Source organism: Chroicocephalus ridibundus, chromosome 8 (assembly GCF_963924245.1).
Source record: "Chroicocephalus ridibundus chromosome 8, bChrRid1.1, whole genome shotgun sequence".
Classification (NCBI taxonomy): Eukaryota; Metazoa; Chordata; class Aves; order Charadriiformes; family Laridae; genus Chroicocephalus; species Chroicocephalus ridibundus.
Genome location: NC_086291.1, coordinates 19556830 through 19581635, shown reverse-complemented (window position 1 = coordinate 19581635; position 24806 = coordinate 19556830). Strand labels below are relative to the sequence as shown.

General features: G+C 38.6%; 1 protein-coding gene across 8 annotated transcripts in view; it reads left to right on the top strand.

Moving 5' to 3' along the window:
* BCAR3 (BCAR3 adaptor protein, NSP family member) overlaps window positions 1-24806 on the top strand; it is a 113461-nt gene that overhangs the window by 49345 nt on the left and 39310 nt on the right. For 5 of the 8 annotated variants that reach the window (XM_063343018.1, XM_063343023.1, XM_063343020.1 and 2 more), the window contains one exon: window positions 9685-10012. In XM_063343018.1, coding sequence (XP_063199088.1) covers window positions 9685-10012 — 328 coding nt within the window. Of the gene's footprint in view, window positions 1-2871; window positions 2892-2923; window positions 3340-9684; window positions 10013-24806 lie in introns of those variants that run through there. The other 3 variants (XM_063343026.1, XM_063343025.1, XM_063343024.1) reach the window with 3 other exon arrangements.

Below are 24806 nucleotides of genomic sequence, written 5' to 3'. Positions count from 1 at the left end.
CCTGAGTTTTTAGAATTGGTCAGTGGAGACCATCTTACGTGCTAACTGCTCTGAGTTTTTGGCATACTTGAAGATGTTTTTACCTGAACCATGGAATGTATGATTTAGATAGAGAAGCAAGATGTTTTCCTTTATGCAATGAGGAAAATAAATGTGCGCTTCTGTACCATCTTCCCCTTAATAAGCTGATAAAGTACTGTACAGGCTTTCACAGTAAAAATGTCTACCACTCCAATGTATGTTACAAAAATATAAGTATAGGTCATACAGGAAGTAAGTGGGTCAGAAGACTAGAACTGAAAATGTAATCCAGGTATCTCAACTCCTCTTTCTGTATTCTCACCATAATTCCATTTTTCTTGCACAGGACATATTAGCGGGACATTTTGGTGCCCGAGATGGGATAACAATCTCTTGGTTTTTGATTCCTTTCTCTTTGTCCTGCTCTTCCCTTCCCTCCCCCAGGTATATTTTGAAGAAAGACCATGCCTGAAGTATCCCAGGGGAATTTCCCATAGATTGTTACTTGTGGCAGTGAAATCCTGGAATCTGTCACTGTACCTGAAGCATTTCTAGTACTTCTCTGTCCTGAATACCTGGTTTTGCATAACTGGCAATGACAAAAGTAGAGTGCCATGAGCCTATTCAAGACTTGCTAGCTTTCCTAGTTCATCAGTAGCTCAAATGTCATTGTATTTGGGGAAAAACTTAATTAAAAAAAAGATTTGAGTGAGTTTTTGTTGTGCGTTTAGGCCTGATTTTATGTGAAATTGGTTTGAATTTTGTTCTTAACTTCAAGGTTCTATTCAGTTTCAGTATGATGTTATAATTTTCTGTAATTTGAGTGGAGAAAGTTACATATGTGTAGAAGTCTGCGTCCGTCAGCATGCCACAAGTGGCAATGTACATCCTAGCACCAGCGAATGAATCCTTTGGGAAACTGTTGTCTTTCACATTTACTTCAACTTTTCTGGTTTGGAAGTTGTTACTGTAAAAGGTGCGTGGCAATAGCAACAGTGATAATGCTCCTGCTCAGGACTGCCTTAAGGAACCAAAGTGGGGTTGCTATGGGAAGGGGAGCAGCAGTCAGAAATGCCACTGTGAGCTTCCTTTACCTCGGTATATTAGATAAACTTAATTTTCTTATCTTCTGTCTCCTCTTCTTCCCTTACTGCGTATTTGAGCGCTATCTGCCTTTAATTTTTTTCTCTCTTATTTTATACTAAACTTCATCTTACATGAGCTTTCATATGCAAAGTTTCTACTTATATTTAGGAGAATTACTAGACTTTTCCAAGAACTTTCCTCTCCTGTTTCTGCAACATACATGATGGCTAAAGAATCTTGTCTTGATGAACTACGTTTTCTTAAGATGTAGCTACATTTGAAAGGAAGGTCTAGTGCTCTTTCTGTCTTGAATAGCTTAATTTTTTGAAAAATTCATTTTGCTGTGAGGTAATTTAGATAGCTCAGATTGCAAAATTCAGTGTTCTGGACAATGCATAAAGGCCCAAACTACAAAAAGGTAGATGTCCTAGTTCTACCCAGTACCCAGAGATGTCACTATGATGAGTCACCATGTGGAATTTTAATCCTGCTGTTATCACTAGGTGTAGCTTGTTTGAGAGAGAATACTGGAGTTTAATTTATCTTTGATGATTGGTTTGATAATACACAGAGGTCCTGAAAAATGAATAATCTGCTCCTTAATGACATTTATTATTTAGATAGTTTAGGACCACAACTTGAGCAACATCATGTGGTCTGGCTCTGAAGTAGATACAGCAGAAGAAGCTTATGAAAGCTAGTCCTGGTAAAAATGGAGAGAGAGAGTGAAAAGATTGAACATTAGAGTGAAAAGATTGAACGTTAGAGTGAAATGAAAATAGCGCATGAAGAGGATCTCCCAAAACAGAACAACCATGCAACTAGTAGGGATCAAATATTTTATGTCAAATTCAATTAAATGTTTAGTTAGGCAGAGAAATATTTGCCTCTGGGAAGCTAATGCCAACAGGATAGTGTGAAGAGGTTTGCAGAATGTTGGCTTATGAATTCTGACAAGAGGGAAAGAACAGTGTTATCAAAATTGTTTTGTACAACTGGAATAACTGCAGCAAAACTGAGAAATGTTGGCCAGGCAGCCTGAAAGACTGAGCCAAGAGGAAAGAGACAAACACAACGTTAAGGAAAAAAATTTGATCTAGACAGTGCTTTAAAAGTCAACTGAGTGTGTCTTGATTCCTATTTAAGCAAAAGCCCTTTGGCTCAATCAGTGGTACTGCTGAAGGTGCCTGAGGTAATGTGTTCTGTCTAAAATGAGTGGTCTGTCTATAGTTACTGATTGTTTTAAAGGGTATACTTTACAAAAGGTTAACTAGCCGTCTATTCTGTCGATAGCTCTCGATCCTTTACAGATATTTGACAGTTTGTTTTAGAAAATGCATTTTATACCACCAACCTGTTGCAGCGATGACTCCCTGTAACATGGTGGGATGAAGGGGAAGTCTGCTGGTGTAAGTCAATTGTGTCTGTAAAGACCCTGAATTGTCCGTGAACAGGGTGGATTTTGGGAACCTCTTAATTTTTGCTGCAGCGCTGATTTGGGAGACGAAATTAGGGAAATCGAGTTCTTAAATCCGTGGAAAAGGGCAAGGAGAGGTCACCGCCTGTAAACGGCTGGTGCGCCGGGGTTCGGCGAGACCCGGCCTGACGGGCCCGCGGAGGGGTGGGGTCGGAGCGCCGTAAATCACGGCTGGGGCTGGCGGGGCCGCCGAGAGCGCCTGCGGCCGCCGCGCTGCCTGCCGGAGCGACGGCGGGGGGCTGCGGGGGCCGGCCAGGCGCCACCGCCACCCTCCCCGCCCCGCGCCCGCCGGGGCCGCGGTCGCCAGGTGAGCGGCGCCCGGGAGGCGGTCGGTCTCGTTTGCCAGGGTTGAAAAGAGAACCAGGTCCGTACTTTCGCAGCCCGGACGAGCGAGCGATAAGGCGCGCTTAGAAGGCTCCGGTTGAGTCACCCTTAGTTCAGTTATTGCGAGCTGCTCTTCTTTAGGGCAGGCTGGTGCGAGGGTGCGCGCCGGCGCCGATCGCGGTACGGCTGATCACGGCCATACCTCGGGCTCTTCTGAGAACGTCCCGCTTACTGGAAGCGCTCCGGACCGCTGGTGGTTGCGGGTTCGGCCTCCGGCTGCCCTCTCCCCCTGGCGCCGCCGCCCGCGGGGCTCCGCAGCTCCGAGGCACCTGGACGGGACTCGCTGCCAGGAGGTCGCTTGGACCGGGACAAAACCTCGGGCTAATCCTCAGAAAGCCTGAAAGGAAGCAGCAGTGATCGGACGGGTAACGGTGGGGACAGTGTTGTGCTCTCGGGCATAGAGTGAAAAGCTGGTTGTGTGTGTGTGTGTGTGTGTCCCGTTGTCCCTCCACATCTATCGGAGCAGGGAACGGAGGAGCAGGGCGAGCCCTGAACCTGGCGGCGGTGACTTGCGGACTACCAGAAATGTAGTGGCAGTGGCTACTGAGATGTTTGATTCAACGCTTAGGTTTTACAGGAATTGATCCCATGGAAATCTATTAAATATTCTCTAAGGGTAAAACACCGGTGTCCTCGAGATGCCGAGATACTTCACTAAGTAGAGAGAAAGTAAAGGCTGTGTCTTTTTTTTTTTTCTTTCTTTTTTTTTTTTTTCACTTTTGGTCATTTAAAGAGGAGCGTATATAAAAGCGCTTCTTTTCTGTCCAAATTGGTAATTTCCAGAAGTCGGTTGTTAGTTTAAAATAATTAAGTGCATACTTACTGCTAAAAAGGTTTTTTAAGTACTTCATTTTCAGTTAGAGTGGGTTGTTTTGTGGGTTTTTTTCAGTAACGTCGTGGGAAACAGAGGAGCAGGCAAATGACTTCCTATACTAGAGGAGGAACAAAAGCTTGTATTTTGAAGCATTAACTGAAAAACGCTGAGATTTGGCTGTAACCTTGGTGAAGTCCTCTATTTCTGCCAGCAAAATGGGGAGAGAATGTTTATTTCAAGTCGAGGCTTCATACCGTTCAGGATTACTCAGCTAACAGGTTTGGCACTTAAGTTTCTGAGATAATTCTGTAGTATAGGCCGAATGAGGAGGTCTCTAGTTATTGAATCCTCTTCAACGATCACTTTTTCATTATGTTTTTCATAGATATCAAGGTATTCTACACGAGAAAACTCATGAAGAGAAGTGTGGGCTTTATCTGTTTCTCTCATCTCAAAACAAAAATTTCAAAGATAACTTATCCTGGCCTACCTGCTTTCTGTTGAGAATAATAGTTTAAAAAAAAAATAAAAATTAAATCGATTGTCAGATTGTAGTGCAAGGATGTATGGGGGGTGGAAACGGTATGACATATGTAAGGGGAGAGAAACAGAGCATGAACATTTGGGTAGCACTTCAAGACCCTTTGGAAGCACTGACCTGGCTGTAATCTCGTGGGGAGTTTTTGATGTTTGACAGACTCATGTTTTTTCTGATAGTAGCTTAAAGCCTTTGAACTGTTGCATATGCTTTCTCAATCTATTTCTCCTTATCATAACAGGCTGGAGGTTCTTGAACCTCAATATTCTTCTCAAAGTCCTATGACCTATAGTTTGCTATAGCAGCCACTGCATCAGTTCATCTTATTTTTTTTAAAAAAAAAGCAGAAGATACAGGTTGTAGAAAGCTGGTTCTAAGCCATTTTGGGAGCAGGAATCCTGTCTTTTTTGTTATGCTAATGAAGAAGATTACATTGCTTCTTAGGGAGACAATTAACATGAAATCTACCTTGAATTTGTAGTGGCTATAGTTTTAACTTTATTTCTTCCTACCATACGTTAACTTTAGTGGCTTTTCAGTAATGCTTTTTCTGTTTCCCTAACTTACTCTCTTATTACACAAAAAATAAATCTAAGGAAATTGATCTGGTTTTTGTCCTGAAGTTGACTTTCCTCACCATTAAGGTTGCTTATTTCATTATTTCTCGTGCGCATCTGCATAGCGCATGCAAATGTGCCAAGTAACTTAGCAGGGAGAAAAGAGCAATATATCTCCCACTCATCCTAATTTATTGCTCTTGGTTTTGTGGGAGGCAGGGCAGGTGTGTGGGGGAGGTTGTGAGGAAATTTGCTGTGTCAAAAGTAAATAGGGTTTTCACGAAAGTTGACTCCATCTTGTAAAGACCTGAGAACATAAGGTAGTTGCTCTTCAGTTGGATGTATTATACCATGTTCAAGCCCTCTTAACTTCATAGCATATATAATGATAAAGACATGGTAAGACTTTGTGTAAAGTATTGTACCACTGGTGGTATGGTAACATCAGGTAAAGACTTCAGAGAATTTGATCTGACAGGGGGAATCACCCAGACTGCAGATCAATAAGATTCTGAGAGAAGTGTAATCTTTTAATGTCCAAAACTGGTTTAGATGTAACTCAGATTTTTGAGATAGCTTGATTCAGAACTCCAAAATTGCTTTTCTATTTCCTTTTATGAGGTTTCTATTAGCATGAGCATATACAGCCTTGGACTGTTTGTCCTGAATCCCTGAGGCCAAACTGGAGACTTCCCTTTCCCTCGCTTCCCCTCCTCAATGTATTGAAACAACAAAGTAGCAGCCATTGCCACTAGTTGTGTTACGTTGTGGTATGGAAGGGGCTCTTATTCTTGTACCTGTTATCAGGTTGACTGACCCATCAGAATGTTTCCTCAGACTATGTGAACATCAGAAAGTTTTCATGAAGACAAGCTGAGCCAGAAAGTTTGTGTTTTCATCCCAAAGCCAAGAGGGCATGAGTAGAAGGATATTTTATATGTTGTTTTGGGGAAGCAAAAATTACTTGCTTCATCGTTCATATGGTGTCTTTTTTATTTTGAGCAATGATATGAAGAGATGCACACACCATCGGATTAGAGCTTGGTGCATGTTTGGTCTTGCCCACAAGATATGTATTTTATTCTACATCCAGTCTCATACTGTTTTCCTAAATGCCATGTTGATTTTAAAGACGTCGTCTTTTGTATTCCCTCACCCTTATTCATAACAAAAAACTAGAACATGTCAGAAGTTACCTGGAAACTTTTCATGCTCTCCAGTTCTCTGAATTCACAATCTGACTTCGGCCAGTTCTATTCCCTTATACTTTCCCAAATTACAGACTGAAGAAAGAGAAATGTCACTCTCTATAAATACAGATTCACTTAGCATTTTTAAAGTTATATTGGCATAACTCAACCTTGTTTGCATCTAGTTAGGGGAAGCTTGTATGACTTTGGAAGTGCTCTGTTTTGTTAGATGCTACATTTTGACAAACAGGAATGTGTACAATTAAATTTCAGTTCCTTTTGGGCTGACATTCTGCTATAGTTTCTACCGTTTCCATTATTGATTGCATGATGGCAGGTGTTCAAAGCACACTGTCTCTTAGGGAGTAAAATTTTCAGGGTTTCTATATCTAGTAAAGTCAAACATTCTTTGAATCATATGCTAAAGTATTTGAGACATTCCAGAGTCTTCAGCTGAAGAGGCACCCTCCTTGCAGTGTTTACATTCAATATGAGAAAAATGTATGGATAGTTTGGCAGGACTTTTGCTACTGGGCTAATTGTTGTAATTCTTGGTTTACATTTATGAAGAATACATAGTACAGCAGCGCATAAACAAGCAGATAAATTTATGGGTAGAAGTTAGCAGACCTGTTGTTTTGGGGGGTTTGGCTTTTTTTGTTTGGGTTTTTTTTTTTTTTTTTTGAGGAGTTTTGAATGGAGGATTGCTCAAAATATTATCAAAGCTTCTGTACATGCATAATTGTGGCTAAATGTCCTGCCAGTTCTTGAATGTAGGTATTTCGTGCTAACTTTGGAACTCTAACTTGATTCCTCAAAACAAAACTCAGGCATGAATTTGAGCATTGGGTATTGAATTTATAGATCATGAGATATTACTAAGAGTGACTTAAAAGGTGTGATGATTAGGACATGACTGAAGGAGTTTGGTTTTCTTAGGAAGGGCTTCTTAGGAGGGGAGGTTAAATGGAAAATGCTGTGCTTCAGAGGGTCATTGTGTATTTGTTGAAAATTCTCAGACTGTTGGATTGAAAATATATTAGATTGCTATAATAATTATCCTGTGATTTGTTTAGGAGAGGGAATTCTTAGCTTGCTTTATGGATCCTCAAAAATGAAGTGCTTGACAGTTTACTGTCATTGTAATCCTACCATGAACTCATCTGGTATCAACTGTTAAACCTAAGGTTTCGTTGGTTATATTTGTACCAGCTTGGTCTTGATACCTATTTGCATGAAATGTCACGTGTTGCATTTCAGCATAGTCGTGGTAATCTTGCAGGAAAGCTTAAGGAAGATGTCTCTGACAGGATAACCTGCACTTCAATAGTCAGAATTTAGAGGTTTGGAGGTGTTTTTTATAAACCAATACGAAAGTATGAATATTAAGTACAGAATCCTAGCAGTCCCCAAAAGCAGAGTAACAGCATGTTTATGCTATATGAGCAAGCTAGCCTCCAATTTTTCAGGCTCATTATAAATGGTGTTTGTTACCTTACTCCAGTAAACACATAACACTGAGTTTTCAAATGGTTGTGTGAATTCTAAGAAACCCCTCCCCCCCAGTTGTTTGAGGTAATCTTTATCATTCCTCTCTAATAATAATAAAGCTAAATTTACTGGAAACAAGCTCTGTCGGTTTGCTTTAGCTATAGGAGGTTGTAGCTTTGTGCTAAGCATTTGCGTTTTAGAGCTTCCTATCTGTGGACCGGTTGTTTTGCTTAGAACAATTGTAATGCAAAACTAACTTTACAGCCCTTTTTTTTATTATTATTTTGAAAATAATTAGGTGATATTTTTAATACTAGCCAGCAGAAACTGTGTCCTCAAACCACATGGTAAATGGAGAGGTGATTTAGCATTTCACATCAAGGGCCCATATGATAATTTATGGCAGATTATTTCTGAGAGTGTAGTTTGGTTTCTTTAGGACTTCAAATTGTATTTGGATCTGTGTAACTAAAAGTGTCAGTTCTTATTAACTTCTCAACTCTTTTCTACTCTTTTTCAACAAGAAACCTGACCAAAGCCAAACAGATTCTCTCTGGCAGAGGTGCTATTTCCAGAAGTTTTTCTACTACAGTATAGCTGTAGGGCCAGGGCCTTGGCAAATTGAAGCGTTAAAAAAATATCTAAATACTGTTTATCATCTTTAATTAATGAGTATTTATTGTAGGACCTTCAGTAAGGGAGAAGTGGGGATTTGTTGTTGGAGTCTGGAAACCTTATACAGCTTATGAATCCCTGCAATGCAGCTGAGAGGAAATAGCAGAATTCTTTCATAAATGGAGATCAGCTTTAGTGTTACCGTAAAACTAAGCCTCTTATGATAACCTCTGAGTAGAAGAAACAGTAGGTTCAGTACAGCAATGCTCTGATAGTACCTGTGATGCTGAGACTGGAGAAGGGAGCAGGAGTGCTATAGAGGCAGCTCTGTGTTCTGTGTAACACCTGTGCATTCCCCCAAACCAGAGGAATTCTTGTGCAGCTGTAAGCAGATGACTTCCAGGCTGCTGGGCCTTCAGGGTGCTCCTCTTGTTTTTCAGCATGAAACTTGTCTGAGGTCAGAACAGATTCTCGCTGTCCATAACTTTTATTTCCAAAAGCTCTTCTGCTTTCTGATTCCATATCAATCTCTGCTGCCTTTGTTGCTTTTCCAATTTTTATAGGAGACACCTGGTTGACTACTACCTAGGTTAAATAATGTAAGACTGGTTGACCTTTAAGCCTGTGTGTATGTTCACAGGGTGGCTTTTGCAGGCTAATATAACTGGATAGGATAAGGTAGCCTGTCTTCTGTAATGTAATGCTATAAAGTTAGCACAAGGCAGCATTTTTTGAGGAACAGAACAGCAGTCTGTTAATGTGCCTGAAGTGTTTGTCTCGTGAAGTTTTTTGCTCACGATAACAGAAAAACCTGTACTGTATGGCAGGCTGTAATTGATGGTACAAGAGACTGACAGCTATGCAGATCCCTAATGTCAACAACGATTTGAGCCAGCCGTCTGTGCATGCTGAAGAAGAGAATCCCAGTAATCTGCTCCTGCCCTTATCTCTTGGGTAGAGCCCTTTAGTTTACAGCCTGTTAGAAATATGTGACCAGTTCTCTGCTAGATTTATCACTTGAGCAAGACTCTTCAGAAACAGTTTTTTCCTCACAGTGTGCCAGTTACTGGGTTTAGAAACATACTTTTCCAAACCAAGCTGTAGAGTGTCCTTTATTTTTTTGTCAAAATGTTCTTAAAACTTTTCTTTTTGTTAATATTTCTAAGTTGATGTCTCAGTCTTCAGATGATGTGAAAGAGCAAAAAAGAGGAACTTTGTGGATAAAAATGGAGAATTGCTCAGGGCCTGCTCTTGCATGTGTGTCCAGAGGTGTTGGTTTTTGTTGTGACTTTTTGCATTTGTAAGAGTTAATATACATGTGTGCTTGACATGCAGTTGGGAGCAACGTGACTGTATTATAATATAGGCTACATCTTGAGGTATCTGACTGCCTCAAAACAAAGAAGTAGTTCAGTTCAAGATGCCTTTGTTAGTCATGCTATTTAACTTCTGTTAAAGTGGGGGCTTTGTGGGTTGATGCGCTATGATAAATCTTGTTTTTGTTTTTCCAGAACCAAAAATGATAGCTGCAGGAAAATTTTCAAGTCTTCCCAGAAATGGCCCGGTGAACCACCAGTTCTCATTAGCTTCTTCTATGGACCTTTTGACCACTAAACCTTCGCCAACTGAGCATCGCTCAGACTCCTTTCAAGACATCTCTATCCATGGCACTCTTCCTAGGAAGAAGAAGGGGACAGTTCCCATCAGGTCTTGTGATATGTTTAGCCACATGGGAACATTGCCATATACCAGAACACACCGGCAGCAGTCACCTTTTGTACAGGATGTTATAGAAGAGTACCCTCCACAAAGTGGGAAGAGCAACAAGCTTCATGCCAGGTACCTTGTAAAACCTTAATTTACATATGTTTGTTGCATAGGTTTTTATAGACCTCCAAATGTCCAGTTATAGGTGCAGCTGTTTATTATAACTCTGCATTCTAACAGAGGTTGATTTTTCTCCCTAGTACTCAATTTAGGTTTTTGATGGAAGAAGCAAAACAAAAACCAGTGTGAAACATGCAGGGTGTGGACAGGGAGGAGTGAATCTGATGCATAGATTTCAGGAATTCTGAGAATTTCTTCTTTTTTTTTGACTTACTGACTAGCTCAGGCTTCAAAATAATTTGCCTTTTGCAATAAGATCAGCCAGTATATGAGCTGTTAAATACTCATGCCTGTTTAAATGTCCTTCTATACCACTCTTTAAGTGGGATCTAGTGATTTGGATTTTTAGTCTTTTTTTGACATCTGTGTAGTTTTTAAAAATAATTTTTAAGGACTAGGTCTCACCTCTAAATGTTTAAAAGTTATAGCATTGTATGTACTGTTCCCATGAAGGAGACTTTTAAAAGTCACTGAATTGCTTTGAAATGACCTTTTGCATCCTTGCCTATTATTCTTGCCTCACTTCCTAGTTATAATATCCATGACTCTTGAGAAAGAATTATACTGTTATAGATAGCATTTCTTTTGGGAATCTGTTATCATCATTGATATTTCGTTGCTTACAAAAAAGTAAATAAGTATGTAAGTGTTCTTTTTTTTTGGTTCTGATTTTGAGGTCTATAAAGTGGGAAAAAATTTCCAGCTAACGCAAGAAAAATGCAGTGTAATGCAGTAGATCAGTTAAAGCCACAAAGATGAGAATGGGTTAGGTTGCTTGGGTGACAGAGTTAAAGGTTGAGAAAAGATAATCAAATGACAACTTCTGAATTAGGATTTATAGTTTTGCTGTGTCCATCACTATAAGATTTCTTGTTTTTAAATCCTGTGAAGGAAGGACAGTTCTAATTATGTGGGGTTGTGTGTGTAGAGTGGTTTTTGTACACTTTTTGCTTGCGGCACAAGGGATTGGGCTTTCTTCTCACTTGAAAATAAGTCTTTCTTCTCTATACCCCATTCACTTTAAAAGAAGAAAGGGCCTCACTGTGTTTAGTATTCCTCTGTCACTGATCTCTGAGATGTACCTGCTTACATGAACCGGCTTTTTAACATAATTAGCTTCTTTGATTTGCATACTTTTAGAGAATGCAAGCAGCTAGGGCTGCTGCCATAAAAAGAATATGGTGGTATACACTGAAGTTTTACTTAATGTCTTCTTTCTCAAGAGCAGTTACTAAACATGATTTGCAAGAGATGTTTTCTTCGGAGACCAAAGCCTCCATATTAAATATATTTATACTTGTAACAGATAACTTTCCTTGTCCTGTGAAGAATACTTTTGCATAACCAATAACAGAATGCTTCAGAGGAAGATGTCAAGAAGTTCTGCCTGATCAGAATTAAAACGTGATGCTTTTGAAATAGTAAGAGATTCAAAGGATGTTGTTAGTGCAGCTTGTTAATAGAATTTGTGTCTTTTGAGTCATAGCAGCAAATGCTGTTCCTGTGTTTGGTCTTCCAATTGCTTTGCTAAAATACACATGGAATGCTATAGTAACAACTTCTAACTTTTGCTTTATGTAACTTTTACAATGGATCTTTATGCATTCTGCTGCATAACCTGACAGCCCAGTTGTATTAGAGCAGAAGGCACTACCAACTTGACAGTCAGCAAGTATGTCACTTCTTGAGCCTTCTTGGGATAACTCAGCACCTTTTATTAGCATACTTAAAAGAAAATTGAGAGCAAGTTTGATTTTTCCTGTGGTAAGCATTCTACCATATATGCTAGATACATATTCTGTTGCTTACACTCATGTTGAAATTAGTTGGGACTAATAGTATAGGGAAGTCCACATTACTTTATCAGAGTTTTGTGAAAAAAAGTCCTGTAATATTTCCGTTTCAGTGTAGGAACTCATGAAATAGTGTAACATTACATGGATATTCTCATTCAGGAGTAAATCAATCTTTCATTGCTATAATGCTGTTCACAAAAATTAAAAGTGTGAACACACATTTTAATGAAACTTTTTCATGATGCATTGTTCAACCGAAGTGCTGTTTTTGGTGTCGGTGGACCAGAACTAATAGTCATTAGGATTACAGTGTTTATGTGCACATGGATCTGATTATACTAAATTGTCACTCAGGCATGTCATAGTTTAAGTTTGATTAATTCTAATTTTAAAAAAAAGTAACTATGATAAGGTTTTAAATAATTCAAAATGAGTATTATAAACTTTAATATATAAATACGTAATACATAATTTTGTGGAACAAAAAAATAAACCAAAGTGAGGAGAATAGGAAAAAGATAATTAATTGTGTCATTTTTTAACAGAACTCTTGTGATTTACAGAAACTTTTCTCCCATCTTCTCCCATCTACCCGCTTGCATTACTCTGCAGCCCAGATGAAGTCTATGTATTGTAATTTATCCATGGGATTCTATTCTGTCAGGATTTTTACACCTATATGACCATAAATAGTATGTCTTTATGGAATTTCTAGTATCTTTGGGATTAACATGGAAAAATAAAATTTTGATGTACAAAAGCATCTTCTAATGCTGCAGTAACTAATTCATGCAGTTTCAGGGGGAAAAAAACAAACAAAACATACAAGAGATGTGAAGTCTTTTCAAACCTGAGAGTCACTTCTGAAGACTTGGAGAAATTATTTTGTCAACTTTCAATAGAGTAAGGTTGTGTTCTCTTCTGCTTGGTTTGGGAATGTGCACATGTTCTACTTAGTTCAAAGGGGAAAAAAGTTTTCTTTCTTGAGAAAGCCTGTGTCTGATTTTTAGTCTCTTGGAAATAATTAAATAGGCAAAGTTAGAAGCAGCTGAGCTCTTGAAAGTTAGTTTTACCGTCTAAAATAAGAATTCTCTCTTGAAAGTTAAGAACTTTCTTAAGAAACCTTAGCCTGTAAAACTGTAAAGCTGTTTGCGTGTATTGTCAACATCAGATAATAAAGAACAACTAAACCTAAATAAAGCACAATTGGAATTTTCCTTTGACAGCTGGTCCATGAGTTATCTTTGTTTAATTAGATTTGCCTTATATTATGACACCTTTATTTAAAAGAAAAATTGTTCAAATGCATATCTGTTGCTAGAACCTGTAGTCTTTTTTTTGGTCCTGTGTCTCGTGGCTGCCATCAGGAAGTCCAGAATTTCCAAGTTCTTTTTAATTATTAAAGTTTCACACTTGGGTGGATGAAGAAAAGGGGGTCAGCCCAGGCATCTTTCTTGCAGAGGCAGAGAGTACTGGCTGTATTTGCTCTATCAAGTACTTCGTATGTCGATACCCATGGTCTTGCACAGCTATCTTGACCAGAGAAATAGAATAATTCTTGTTTCTCTATTCTGTTGTTTTGGGAAGGATAGGTGGTTCTTCCCCCACCCCAATATTTCCTAGTTTTCACAGGCAATGCTAGCTCAATTATTTGCATAATTTTAGACTCTCTATAGATCTTACAAGGCATATTCAATTTCAAATAAATGAATATTGGAAATGTCAAACTCACTTCAGTTTTTCTGTGACCAAGCACATCACAAGTCTGCACTCCTTATTAGCAAGACTTGTCCTACCTACAGTTGGGCAAGAATCAGAGATGATGAGCCATAGCCTCATGTTCTTAAAATCAAAAACTTGAATTTACGTTGGCTTAACAGAAGAAATGGTGTCACTTGGATCTACTTGTGCACTTGGATGATTATGGTTCTCCCTGACTAATGTTCCAGTTTAACAGACCTGTGGAATTTTCATGCTTTTTCATTAATGCAGCCAAATAGGCCTCAGATAAACAAGAGCTGAAAGCAATGCAGAACTAGCACTATCACAGCACGTTTGAATGTAGTGATGAAGGCAGTTGTCGAAGACCAATTTCAGCATTCTACACCATTTCAGTTGGATGTCAACAGTACCCATGTAGTCTTGGGTTAAGGTAGTAGTTGTCTCTGGGGGTCTGGTACTGCCTCTGATACAAACATACATAAATGTTTCCTCATGTAGAGATGCAAGGAATTTCTGAGGGTCGTTAAGAAGATGGAATGGTGCAAGGATTTTGCAAGTACTCCAAAGCAAAAGTAGATTCCAGTACTGATCCTATGTTCTCCATTTCGTGAGGCAGTGTGGTTGCAAGAGGTAGCAGAACAAGTAATTGCTGCTTGGATTGTCTCACAGCTGACAGCTATACTAGTCTGTATTCCTAAATGTCCTAATAAAAAATTTAACAAACGGTTTCATAAAAACTAACAGAGTCTGATTCCAAGAGACATATTTCTCATACAAGGCTTATGTTTTGTTTGAATTTCAGTAGCGCTGCATATATACTATCCGTTATTGGTAAGCCGATCCCCATACCAGGGAGAGAAGAAGAAAGGGGAGCATAAAACATATTCTGAAAGTTTTTCCTCCAGTTGGGGTTTTGATTTGAAATTAGTACTTTTTCAAGACACACAAAAATCCATTCCATAGTCATGGGTGCTGCTGCATGTATTCTTCAGTACTTACTATAGAATAAACATCAACAAAGACTTTTTCCGTGGTTAGGATATTCATAGTGTTTATTCTTATGTGGATTCTCTGACTAATAAATTTTGAACCTCGTGACAAAGTTGTCTTCTTAGCAAGTTGTCATGGAGGAAGTCATTTCCTGCACTGCCTCTAGCCACTTAATTTTTGAAATTGTGAGAAAGAAAAATATTTCTTGATACCCAACTGTCAAACAGGTCATTAGTTACAAAGTTGTTTCGTGAGGAGAGAAATAATACAAGTTGTGTTCTTAGAGAATCAGGCTAATAAAGATGTGATCTTCACAATCAGTTTAAAGCATGGTGAGGAAAAGAAAAAAAGATATTCCTTTCTCAATACTGGTAATTTCTCTACTGCCTGCAAAGTAATAGGAAAAAAAACCCCAGCCTGTATTCCTGTTGAAACAAACAGGCTTTGCAACAAAATTGAAATTCAGTTTAATAACAGCTCTGGTGTGAAGTTATAAACTGTCAAGAGGCCAGAAATAGGATGCAAATTTGCACAAAGTTGGTATTGTTGGTTTTATTTTTTCTCTTCATGATGCTTTGAAGGAATTTAATAAAAATTTCAGGATGGATAATCTAGCACAATAGTAAAATCAAAGCTAGACACAGTTTCTTACGAATAGGGTTATTAATTTTTTTTATGCAGTTTGTAAAGTTACATGCCTATTTAAGGCACTTGTGTTTCACATGTGTCCAACTTGGACTTTTTAGAAAAGATACTTGACTGATAAAAGTATGCGTATGAGAAATTTAGCATTTGATGGAAAGAAAGATGAGTTAACGTCCTTGCCCTGTATGTGTAGTATGGGACTCTGAAGAGTAGAGCTTTGGATATTTTAGTAGTAACTGTGTGGTCACACATTTGCATTAAATTACTATTTTCCCTCTGCTCAGCCTTCCCCTCGGAAGTGTTGAAGCCTACCATCTGCCAGAAATGATCACTCTAAGTTTTCATGCTAATTAAAGCCTTCAAACAAAATTGACATTAATTTACACTGGCTGTTTTCCGTTACACAGGATGTTTGTGAATATATGCTGGTTTCATTCCTGTTGACTAGCTGTCCTTCCAGTAACCATTTCATCTGTTCACACTTGCAAAGACAATTCTTTGTTCAAATTCCATTCTTTGTCAATACTGATGTTTCAGGAATGGAGTCACTGATAAACAATAGGGCTCTACTGTTGAAACTGGCTTGTAATCAAAATACTTTGTGCGTTTCTCTAAATTATGTATAATGCCTTGGATGCTTTGTTTTATCACTCTTCGTGAGAGGTTCTGACATACCAGCCGGTCAGAACTAGATTTTTTTCCCCCCTGTTTTTAAAGCTACTTTTAACTGTTTATATATTTAGAAGCATAAAGTTGTAACTACAGAGCTATAATTTTAATCTCTTCTGCTTTTCTCCTGTCTTGATTTTGTGTTTTCAAGCCCTGTAAGTTCCTGGCTATGTTGAAAGTCCTGAATGAGATTGTAGCTACAACACTACTGCTGTTTTTATTGATGTGTCTACAAGCTATTCCTTTTTGTAGGTAAATAGAGCATAACAGCTTCTTTTCACTCTACCAAAATCTCAAACATGAACTGTTCATATCCAACATTTTTTTAACATGGTTCAGGCACGTTGAAAAAGAAAAAGTGAATGAGGGGGTGGGAGGGCAGGTTGTGGTTACCTCGATTCTTTCACTGAGGAAATGGGCAAACCAGTGGCTCTAATGTCTTCCAGTGCTCACTGAACACTGTTGCAAAAGATCAAAATGTGGCAAATAACCTGTAAACCAAAATGTATTTTATAGACTAGCCCTAAGTATCTACATACAGACAATAAGAGTACACTTAGTTTCTGTAGTTCTGAAGGTATGATAGGCGTGTCCAACTGTGTATCTAGCTAGACTTCAGACTCTTGAGTACTGGTCAGCAGACTTTTTTTTTTCCCGTCTTGTTTTTCTGTGTCAGCTTTTTTCCCCCCATTATTTCAGATAAAGTGCTATCATTTGGCATTGGACTTTCTATTGCTGCAGCAGAGTTGTTCTAGAGTAGATTAGTTTATCTGGTCACTCGGAATGTTCTGTACTCTTCAAAATTTCTGGTTTTCAAGGTTCTGCATGTTTAGCTGGGCGAGACTTGCGTACTTGTCTCATCTTATATAACTCTGCGGGGAGGGGGAAAAAAGTTCAATTTTAAACTTGACTAGTACCACTGACATTAATAGGGTAACTTGATCAGCATAAAGTTAAGCAGGCTCACTGTCCTCTGCAGGACCTTGTCCTTGGAGGGCAGTGCATTTGGAAGGTGTTAGTAAGGTGTTAGTCTTGAGGTATAAAACTATTCGTGACTGGATTCTGTGTTCCTGAAACTTTTCCTTTCCTCTTTTGTATTACTGCAATAGACGAGACCTGCTGAAGTCCTTGAATAGACAGTTGATTTATAAGGGAAAAGACCAGGCAAGGCAGTACTCGGTGAGGAGCACACCGTTCAGGGATTTGCTTCTTGTCAGAATTTGCAGTCTGTTTTGCTTCTCCAGATGCTGCAAATATTGTTTTCCTTTGAGTTCTGAGGATATGGTGGGTCAGGTATTTAGACAGCATTTATTTTGTTCTAACTAGTGATTTTGAAAACATTGTACATTGGATAATTTTTAATTTTTGTTACTTTTTATATGAATGCTCTGTGTGCACTTAGAGCATATGGCTAGGTGCATTTTGAAAATTAAAATGAAAATAAAATTTTATCAAGTTAAGATCTGAATATATCAAGTAAAATAAGTATTTTACATGTTTCCTGTGTGGAGAAAAGTAAATAATACAGTTTGTTGGGTTTATAGAATGCAGTTCCCTTTAAATTTTAGGGTAAGATGGGGAGGAAATTGTTATAAAACCACAGAATTTTTAAAGTAAAAATAGTTATAGTTTTGGTGTAATGCCTGAAACTTCCTTTTAGTATGAGTTTTGTTTTCTAAAAAACCTGAACCAGACTGGGAGTTTGTGGTTCCGATTTTGTAGTAAGAGTAAGACAAGTGTGGTGAATTTAGGGCTACTGACTATCTCATTGACTTCTTCCATGCACACAGAAACAGGCTCTTCAAAAGAGGGTGCATTCCTTAGATGTTGTGAAAACTTCATGCTTTTTGTCCCAGAATTTCCCATTCTTTCTCTTCATCTGTCCTGTTCACATATGCACCTGCAAATCTGACCTTGGCCATCTCAGAGGTGGGGCAGAGCAACCCACTAAAGCTGGTTGATGTTTGTGGTAGAAGGAAGGCTCTGTTGTATAAGCAGAGAATAGCTAATGTTCTCTGCTTACATTCAGTGACAAATCCTCTTATCCTTTAACTTTTGGGGACTGTTTCTGGTTTGGCTTGTCTGCCTTTCGTTTCCAGCCCCTCTGTCCGTTGTTGATGTCAGATTCTTGTGTTGTTTAGTTCTACTCAAGTTCCATTCAACACTTCACCCTTTTGTTCCCATTTGATGCGTACATCTGCTGTCTTTGCTTGCTTGACATAGACCTGCAGAACTAAAACTTCACTTCTTGCTTTTTATGGGCATTTTGAAAACCTAGCTACAGGCAACAATTATCAAAATCTGCCCACGTGGGATCTTGGGGGAGAGAGATAAGGGGAACTGGACAAAATGTCTCAAAAAGAGAGACCATCTCTCCAGTATTGGAGATTAATTAAAGCCTAGTCCTTCGGCTTCTGAGCAGAGGAACTGAAGTGCTGTATGAGATGGGCACAGTTGTATCATTGTTTGAAATTAATTGTGGTATCAGGACCGTATTGTTAATGAATGACTTGCCAGGTAAACTTGAGCCCAAATTTGTCAGAGCCCCAACCAGAATGAGTATATGCAATTTTTCAAAAACTTCCTGAAAAATTCTGTCTTTACGGGCCGATTCCTCTTTGGACAGAAGATGCTGTATGTAGTAGAAAATTTCTTGAATTACTCCTTCCGTCACACCCAAAAGTTTCTGTCCTAGCTCTGCTGTTTCCTAACAATGTTCCTAATGCTCACTCACAATATCCAATGTAGAGAGGCATTTGATGTAATGAGCTTCTTAAATTGGGGTAAGGGAGGACAGTTCTTCCTCCCACTGTCGTCTCATTCAGGACTAAAGTATAGGATTAACTTTCCTGTGCTTCACTACAAATACACATTCCTGAAAGACGTATCAGCCAGGTGACAGCCACACTTTGTGAATAAACTGTACCTAGATTTAGGTGAATTTCAGGTGAATTGATGGAGTCTGTGATTCTGTTCAGCATTTGTCAGTCTTTTGGGAGTGCGTATATTTATTTTGTAAGGTTAAATAATTTTTGAACACTTAAAAATTTGTAGAGCTGGATTCTGAATAACTACAGCAACTAAAGCACTGAATGTAGAGAGTTGCTAGCTGAAGGTATAAGTTGACAGACGACAGCAAGTATGTAGAGGGAGTTGTCTGTAGAAATAGTGATTGTTTTGGATAAGCAATAGTCTTGCTGCCCGACTACTACTTTCACAACATTGTAACAGTCTTGGGCATAGAAGATTTAAGAAGGGCTTTGAAGAACAGGGGTTTGGCTCTGGGATTCCTAAATGTTAAGGAAAATAAAGGAAAAAGAATGGGAGCGCCTAGTCTGAGCTTTTGAAGAGGTTGTAGAGACCAGTACTGTATGTGGTGCAGAAGCAGAAATTTATTTGGAAAGGTAGAAAAAATGGGGTAGATTTTTCTGCTGTGATAGGTAAAATGGAGCAAGTTGGGGGGATGCAGAAGATTGAAGTGGTAAAAATAAATGGCTGTAACGTTATCTTTGCAGGGGCACTCTGAACAAATACCACTGAGATTTCATTTAATTCAGAGAAAAGTACATTGTATCTTTTCTTGAGTTTTAATTATTGAAGAGTCCCTACTGTTCCTGTGTGAACTGCAGGTCATTATGCAGTTAGTCATAGCAGTTTGCTCTCGTTTCCACTGGTGTTTGAATGAGTCACGTCCATGGTGGTGTGCAGCTGTAGACAGAAGGGTGGAATGGCCTTAGGAATGTAGTAGGAGTGTGTGTGTGAAGCAGGGGCTGCTGGAGGATAAAATCACTGGATCTTTTACTCTAGTTTACAGTACAAATAACATCAGTCTGCAGTACATATACTTAAACACAGTATGTCTAGCATGCTCAAACTTGCGCCTTCATACTTAAGTAGTAGTGTATTTCTTAAATCTACATAGATGGAGAGATTTCAAAGACACAAAGTGAAGAAGGTATTTGATCCCATCTGGTCTCTTTATAGCAGTTCTGTCTGTGTAAGCAGCCATGCAACAGCTTGGTACATTTTCAGTACAGGCTCCCTTTGAGTCAGTGTTGTCTTCACTCTGATCTGGCATTGCCACTGTTGGCGTTGACACTATTGAGAAGATTGTTCTTCTCAGGATCACTCTTTCAATGTAGTAGCAAGGAGATGCCTTTGAAAATGTCCCCACCAAAGGTCACTTTAAAATAAACAAACAAACATACTTTCATATATCAAGTACTGGCAACGTGTCCTAATGTTTTTCCCACAAGTACATTTATAAAAGTGTGGAGTAGCACAAAGCTGCTTCAGGGCCATTCGGCAGTTTCTATCACTGTAAGAGTATCTACGTGATAGCTGAATGGTGGTGAAGATTTGGGCATCTCTGATAATACTGTTGCGTCTATGCTTGAATTTTATTAAGGTTATCACAGCTAATTTATAATTGTGATATGTCTGTGAGGATGTCAAAGGCCTGGAGAAGGCAGACGCTTAATATGGCTTACTCTGTCAAGGTGTGTATGTTGTGGGATTCTTTACAACAACAATGATGAGAGGGGGTAACGTACAATTGTTAGTAGAAAGGTGGAGGTTTTCATAGGTTCAATGGCTAAAGATTACAGGATATCTGGTTAAAAGTTCTTAATTGAAGCAGTTCTAGAGAAAACTATTGGACAAACCTCAGAGTCTGAAAAAAAAGACCGTTTCTGAGTTACTGAGATTCTGGCTATTGCCCTGCACCCACTGGACCGAATGATTTGCGTTGGGGCTGAACTTCAGGATTCAGCTTTTAAGTTGTAGCATTGATTATAAGTACATAACAATTTTATCAAATATTTTTGAAAGAGTGACTAGTTATTCAGACTTCAGTGTTTTCTTTACTGGATTTTCATGTTTGGTTGCTCGTTGTCACGAAATCAATGCAGGATTTGAAGTTGGCGGTATGGCAGTAATTAGTTTGTCATACCAGAAGTACAATTCAGGTTACTTTATAGGGATTTTTTTCTTTTTTTTCTTCCTTTTAGCTGATGATTGCTGATGCTGACAGCTTCAAAAAGCTTTTTTTTTTAATTCTTCCCACACATTTGGCTGTCATTTAGAGGTGTTGGGAAGTGGAAGAATAGCATCCAATAACATCTGAATTCCATTCCCTTTTCTCATTTCAGTCAGCTTTAGCTGTATCTTGAAGGAATCTACATAGAACGATAATCCTTGTTTCTGAGAAGTTATGTTGGTTCTCAGTGTTCAAAGGTATCAGTACTTCCTCACAGACAGTCACTTCCAACCAGTATGCCACCAAGCATCATTGCAACAGCATTTTGGGGGAAGAAGAGCAAAGGAGCAGCTCCACATTTTCAGTTGTCTTGTCTTTGTCTTTTTGTAGGGTTGCTGGAGCCCCATGCCTGACTTGCCAGCTCTGTGTATTTTCTTGACAATATCAGTAAGAAACCCATACATGGAAAACCCGCCATAATTCTCGTAAGAATGCTGTAGCTGGACTGAAAAGAAATTGAGATAGTTTCCAAGGACTGCTAGGGAGAGATTAAAGGGTTGTACGTCTGCAAGATCAGCCAGCAGAGAAAGGCGTTGTCAGATGTCAGTAGGGATGCTCTAGAAATAATGTGTTTCTGGCTTAGGACAGCCTCAGAATGGTGAAGGTTAAGACTGTGATGACTAACATTTCTTTTAGTGATGAATTATTACTGGAGGAGTGTTTATGCTACTACAGTTTCCACACAAACCTTGTGGATGCGGAGGAGGGTCAGCAGAGGTCTCAGGAGAATGGCTTAATTACATGTATCAAGTCAGGCAGGTTTTGGAGTTTTTTTTCTCTATGAGCAAAAAAAACTGTTGGAAAGGGATTTTGTTTTGTCATGAAATGAGGTGATAGAGTCTGGCAGCAATGTGAATACCTGCAATGGATGTGAGAGTGTGTTTGCATCCCTTTCTTAAATTCCTGTCCGTGACAGAACGAGCCTGTAAAGAGCATGAAGGTAAATGCTGTGTGTCGTACCGCAGCGCTTACCCAACACCTTAGCTGGAGGTGTTCGGAAAACTTCTCTATTCCAAGTGACATCTTTCTGTGTTAAATGTGCTTTTTATCTGAATGGAAGTAGGGCTTATCTGATTATTAGGAACCCAAAATGTGTAATAAAACACAATTTGTGAACCCACAGTTTACACACTATTGGTTGACTTATATGCAGACAGTAATACATAAGTGTTGTAGGTAAACAGATGCAAATGAATACAGATGTAAATTCAAGCATATTATGGAGGTAAAAATTAGCATTACTTAAAATGTAGTAAAATCTGATAAAAGATGAAGAACTTAGTATTATTGAAACAAATTGAATTTATTTTAGAGACTGCAGAGCCTGCAAGTACCTTTCATCTGATCTGGTAGTTATCTGAAAGTATTAATTTTTTTCTGCAGATCATTTAATACAAGAAGTGAGATTGTGGGTTCACCATTTTTGTTGAGATTCCTTGAGAGGGGAAAATGGAAGGGAAAAGAAGTACTTTATATTTTTCTTAGGTTCCTGACATTACAGATTTCCTTTGCTGGGAGCATATGGCATAAAGGAGCACATCACCATTGCTAACAGAGAGCTGAGATTCAGCAGTTAGTTTTGTGATCTAGTTATTTGGTTAGTTCCTAGTTATTTGGGCTAACTGCTTAATCTGATTTTCTGCATATAATGTGGCAGCGTTATGGTGGAATTGAATGACAGGAAAATGCAGTAGTTAATCTTTAGTACTAGTTACTGCACATCAATTAAAGTTACTATTCCTCGAAAATAACAAATTTGCACAATGATTAAGACTTAGCAAGGGAAGATGGGGAGAGAGAGGGGTCAGTCTGGCAGGAGAAAGGTATCCGAGGTGAATAGGGCTACAACAAAAACATCTTTATGTATAACCTGTGCTTGTGGTGAGTTGCAGGGTTTCCTACATTTTGTTGTGTAACAGCCTACCAGATTAAATATTATAGTACTTATGAAGAGACTTGTTACACCATCCATTTCCTAAAGCGCAAAATTTCAAAGCACTTTTGTCATGTGGATGGTGAAGGAAATGTAGGTCCCTTTTTTCCCCTCTATCTTCTGGTTCGCCTGCTTTATATAGCAGTAAATAGACTGTTTTGTCTTAAAGTTTTTCTGCCTCTTTCATTTAGCTTTGGCTTGATCTGTCCTAAAGATCTTTTGTCTTGTACCTGACGTCCGTAGCAAGGCTAGTCTGCAGGAGTGGAGTTTGTAAATGCAGACTGTAAGAAAACGTGCTCACTGCCGAAGTAAGCAAGTAAACGAGTTGTTAGTCTTATTGCTCAGGTTCATGCTTTTGGAGTGTGTTGCATATGCAGTGCTGGTAGACTCTTTGTCCTGAAAGTTTCCACAGGCCAGTGAAGAACTGAATTGCAAAGTTTTTCAGAAGCATTTCATACTGGCAAAACTGCCTGCAGATCATTTGAATGTGAGAAGAGTTCAATCATGCTTAATGACTGAACTGATTAAGAATGGGATTTTTTTTTTCCCCGGTCAAATTGCAAAGTGTTGAGAAATAAACTTTTTTCTGTTTAGAAACTTCCTTTTTCTTTTTCTTCTGTGCTTCACCCCTGTAATCGCTGCTATGCTTGTACATATTTTATGTGTGTACTGTTACCAAGCCACCCCTTTTTGTCTATTGGCTAGGAAAAAAGTTTCCAGTGGTCCAAATTCTATTTCCCTTGAATTTCCCTTGAATTTGTTGTTATTTTTTTTAAACCAAGCTGGGAATGGAACTTGACCCTTGGTAAATATTGGGATAATGTGAAACAGTAATGCACGATACAGCCTAGAACCATCATTCAGCACCATCATTTATGAGCAGGGCTAAGAAGTAGGAGAGCTCTGGTTTTGCCCCTGTATAGGTATTCTGGATCAAAAGCTGTTAGGGAACCAGACTAAAACTGTGTATAAAATAACAACTTAGTTTCAGCTGATACACATTTACATTCAAAACAGCACAGGGTATTTAGGCTGTATTCTGGGTTGGTTGATTCCAGCGTAGCCCAATTTCTAAATATATGAAGCTGCTTATTAGTTTTCCAGTGTTATATCACCGTGACAACCTGCACTAAACAGGATTCTGTTTCTAAATTTATGGGCCGTATGTTGTCTGTGTGGCAAACTTGATTGCTATAACAAGCTCCTGATCCCTCTGTAAGTTTGCAAGGTTTTTGTTGTGCCTGTTACATGTTCGTACTTAAGGCAGCACCATGTATGTCCTGTCAGGTTCCGTAGAAAGCATCCAATCATGTACTGCAAATTCTGTTAACCTGCTAGTTCTCAAACAAAAGCAAATATACAAAACCCTTTAAAAATGTGTGTTTATTTCTATTTATGGAAAGAGTTATAATTGATCCCAGGGCTCTTCACTTAGCCTTCTGTGCCCTTTGTCATCTGTATGTATAGAAAACCTGCAAAGAGATCTTTTCTTTTTAAAATAGTGCAATGGCTTTATATCTGTCTTTCAAATAATTGTGATGTTGAAATTATGGTAATTTTCAGAACTTTTAAAAGAGTGCAAGAACCATACTTATTTTTTACAAATGTAAAATAAAACATTTTACTATTGCAACTCTATGAATTCTTTGCTTTGTTTCTATAAAAAGTGAATGTTTTACTTTCTATTTTCTTGTGTTAGCAATGCCCTCTTAATGCTATCAGTAGCAGTAGCTTAAATGGGAAAACACACAAGCAAAGAAATAAACTTAGAAGCCATTGGAAGAGGTCTCTTTTAAATTTATTTCAAATGTTTTAGGTGGTATGTAAGTATTTTCAGCCATCTGTTGAAATGTCAAGATTGCTTTTGCTTTGCTTAAAACTGTATAATTAATTTTATTTCCCAAATTAATACTAGTGGCTCTACTACCTGACGTAGAAGAAATCAGTGATTTA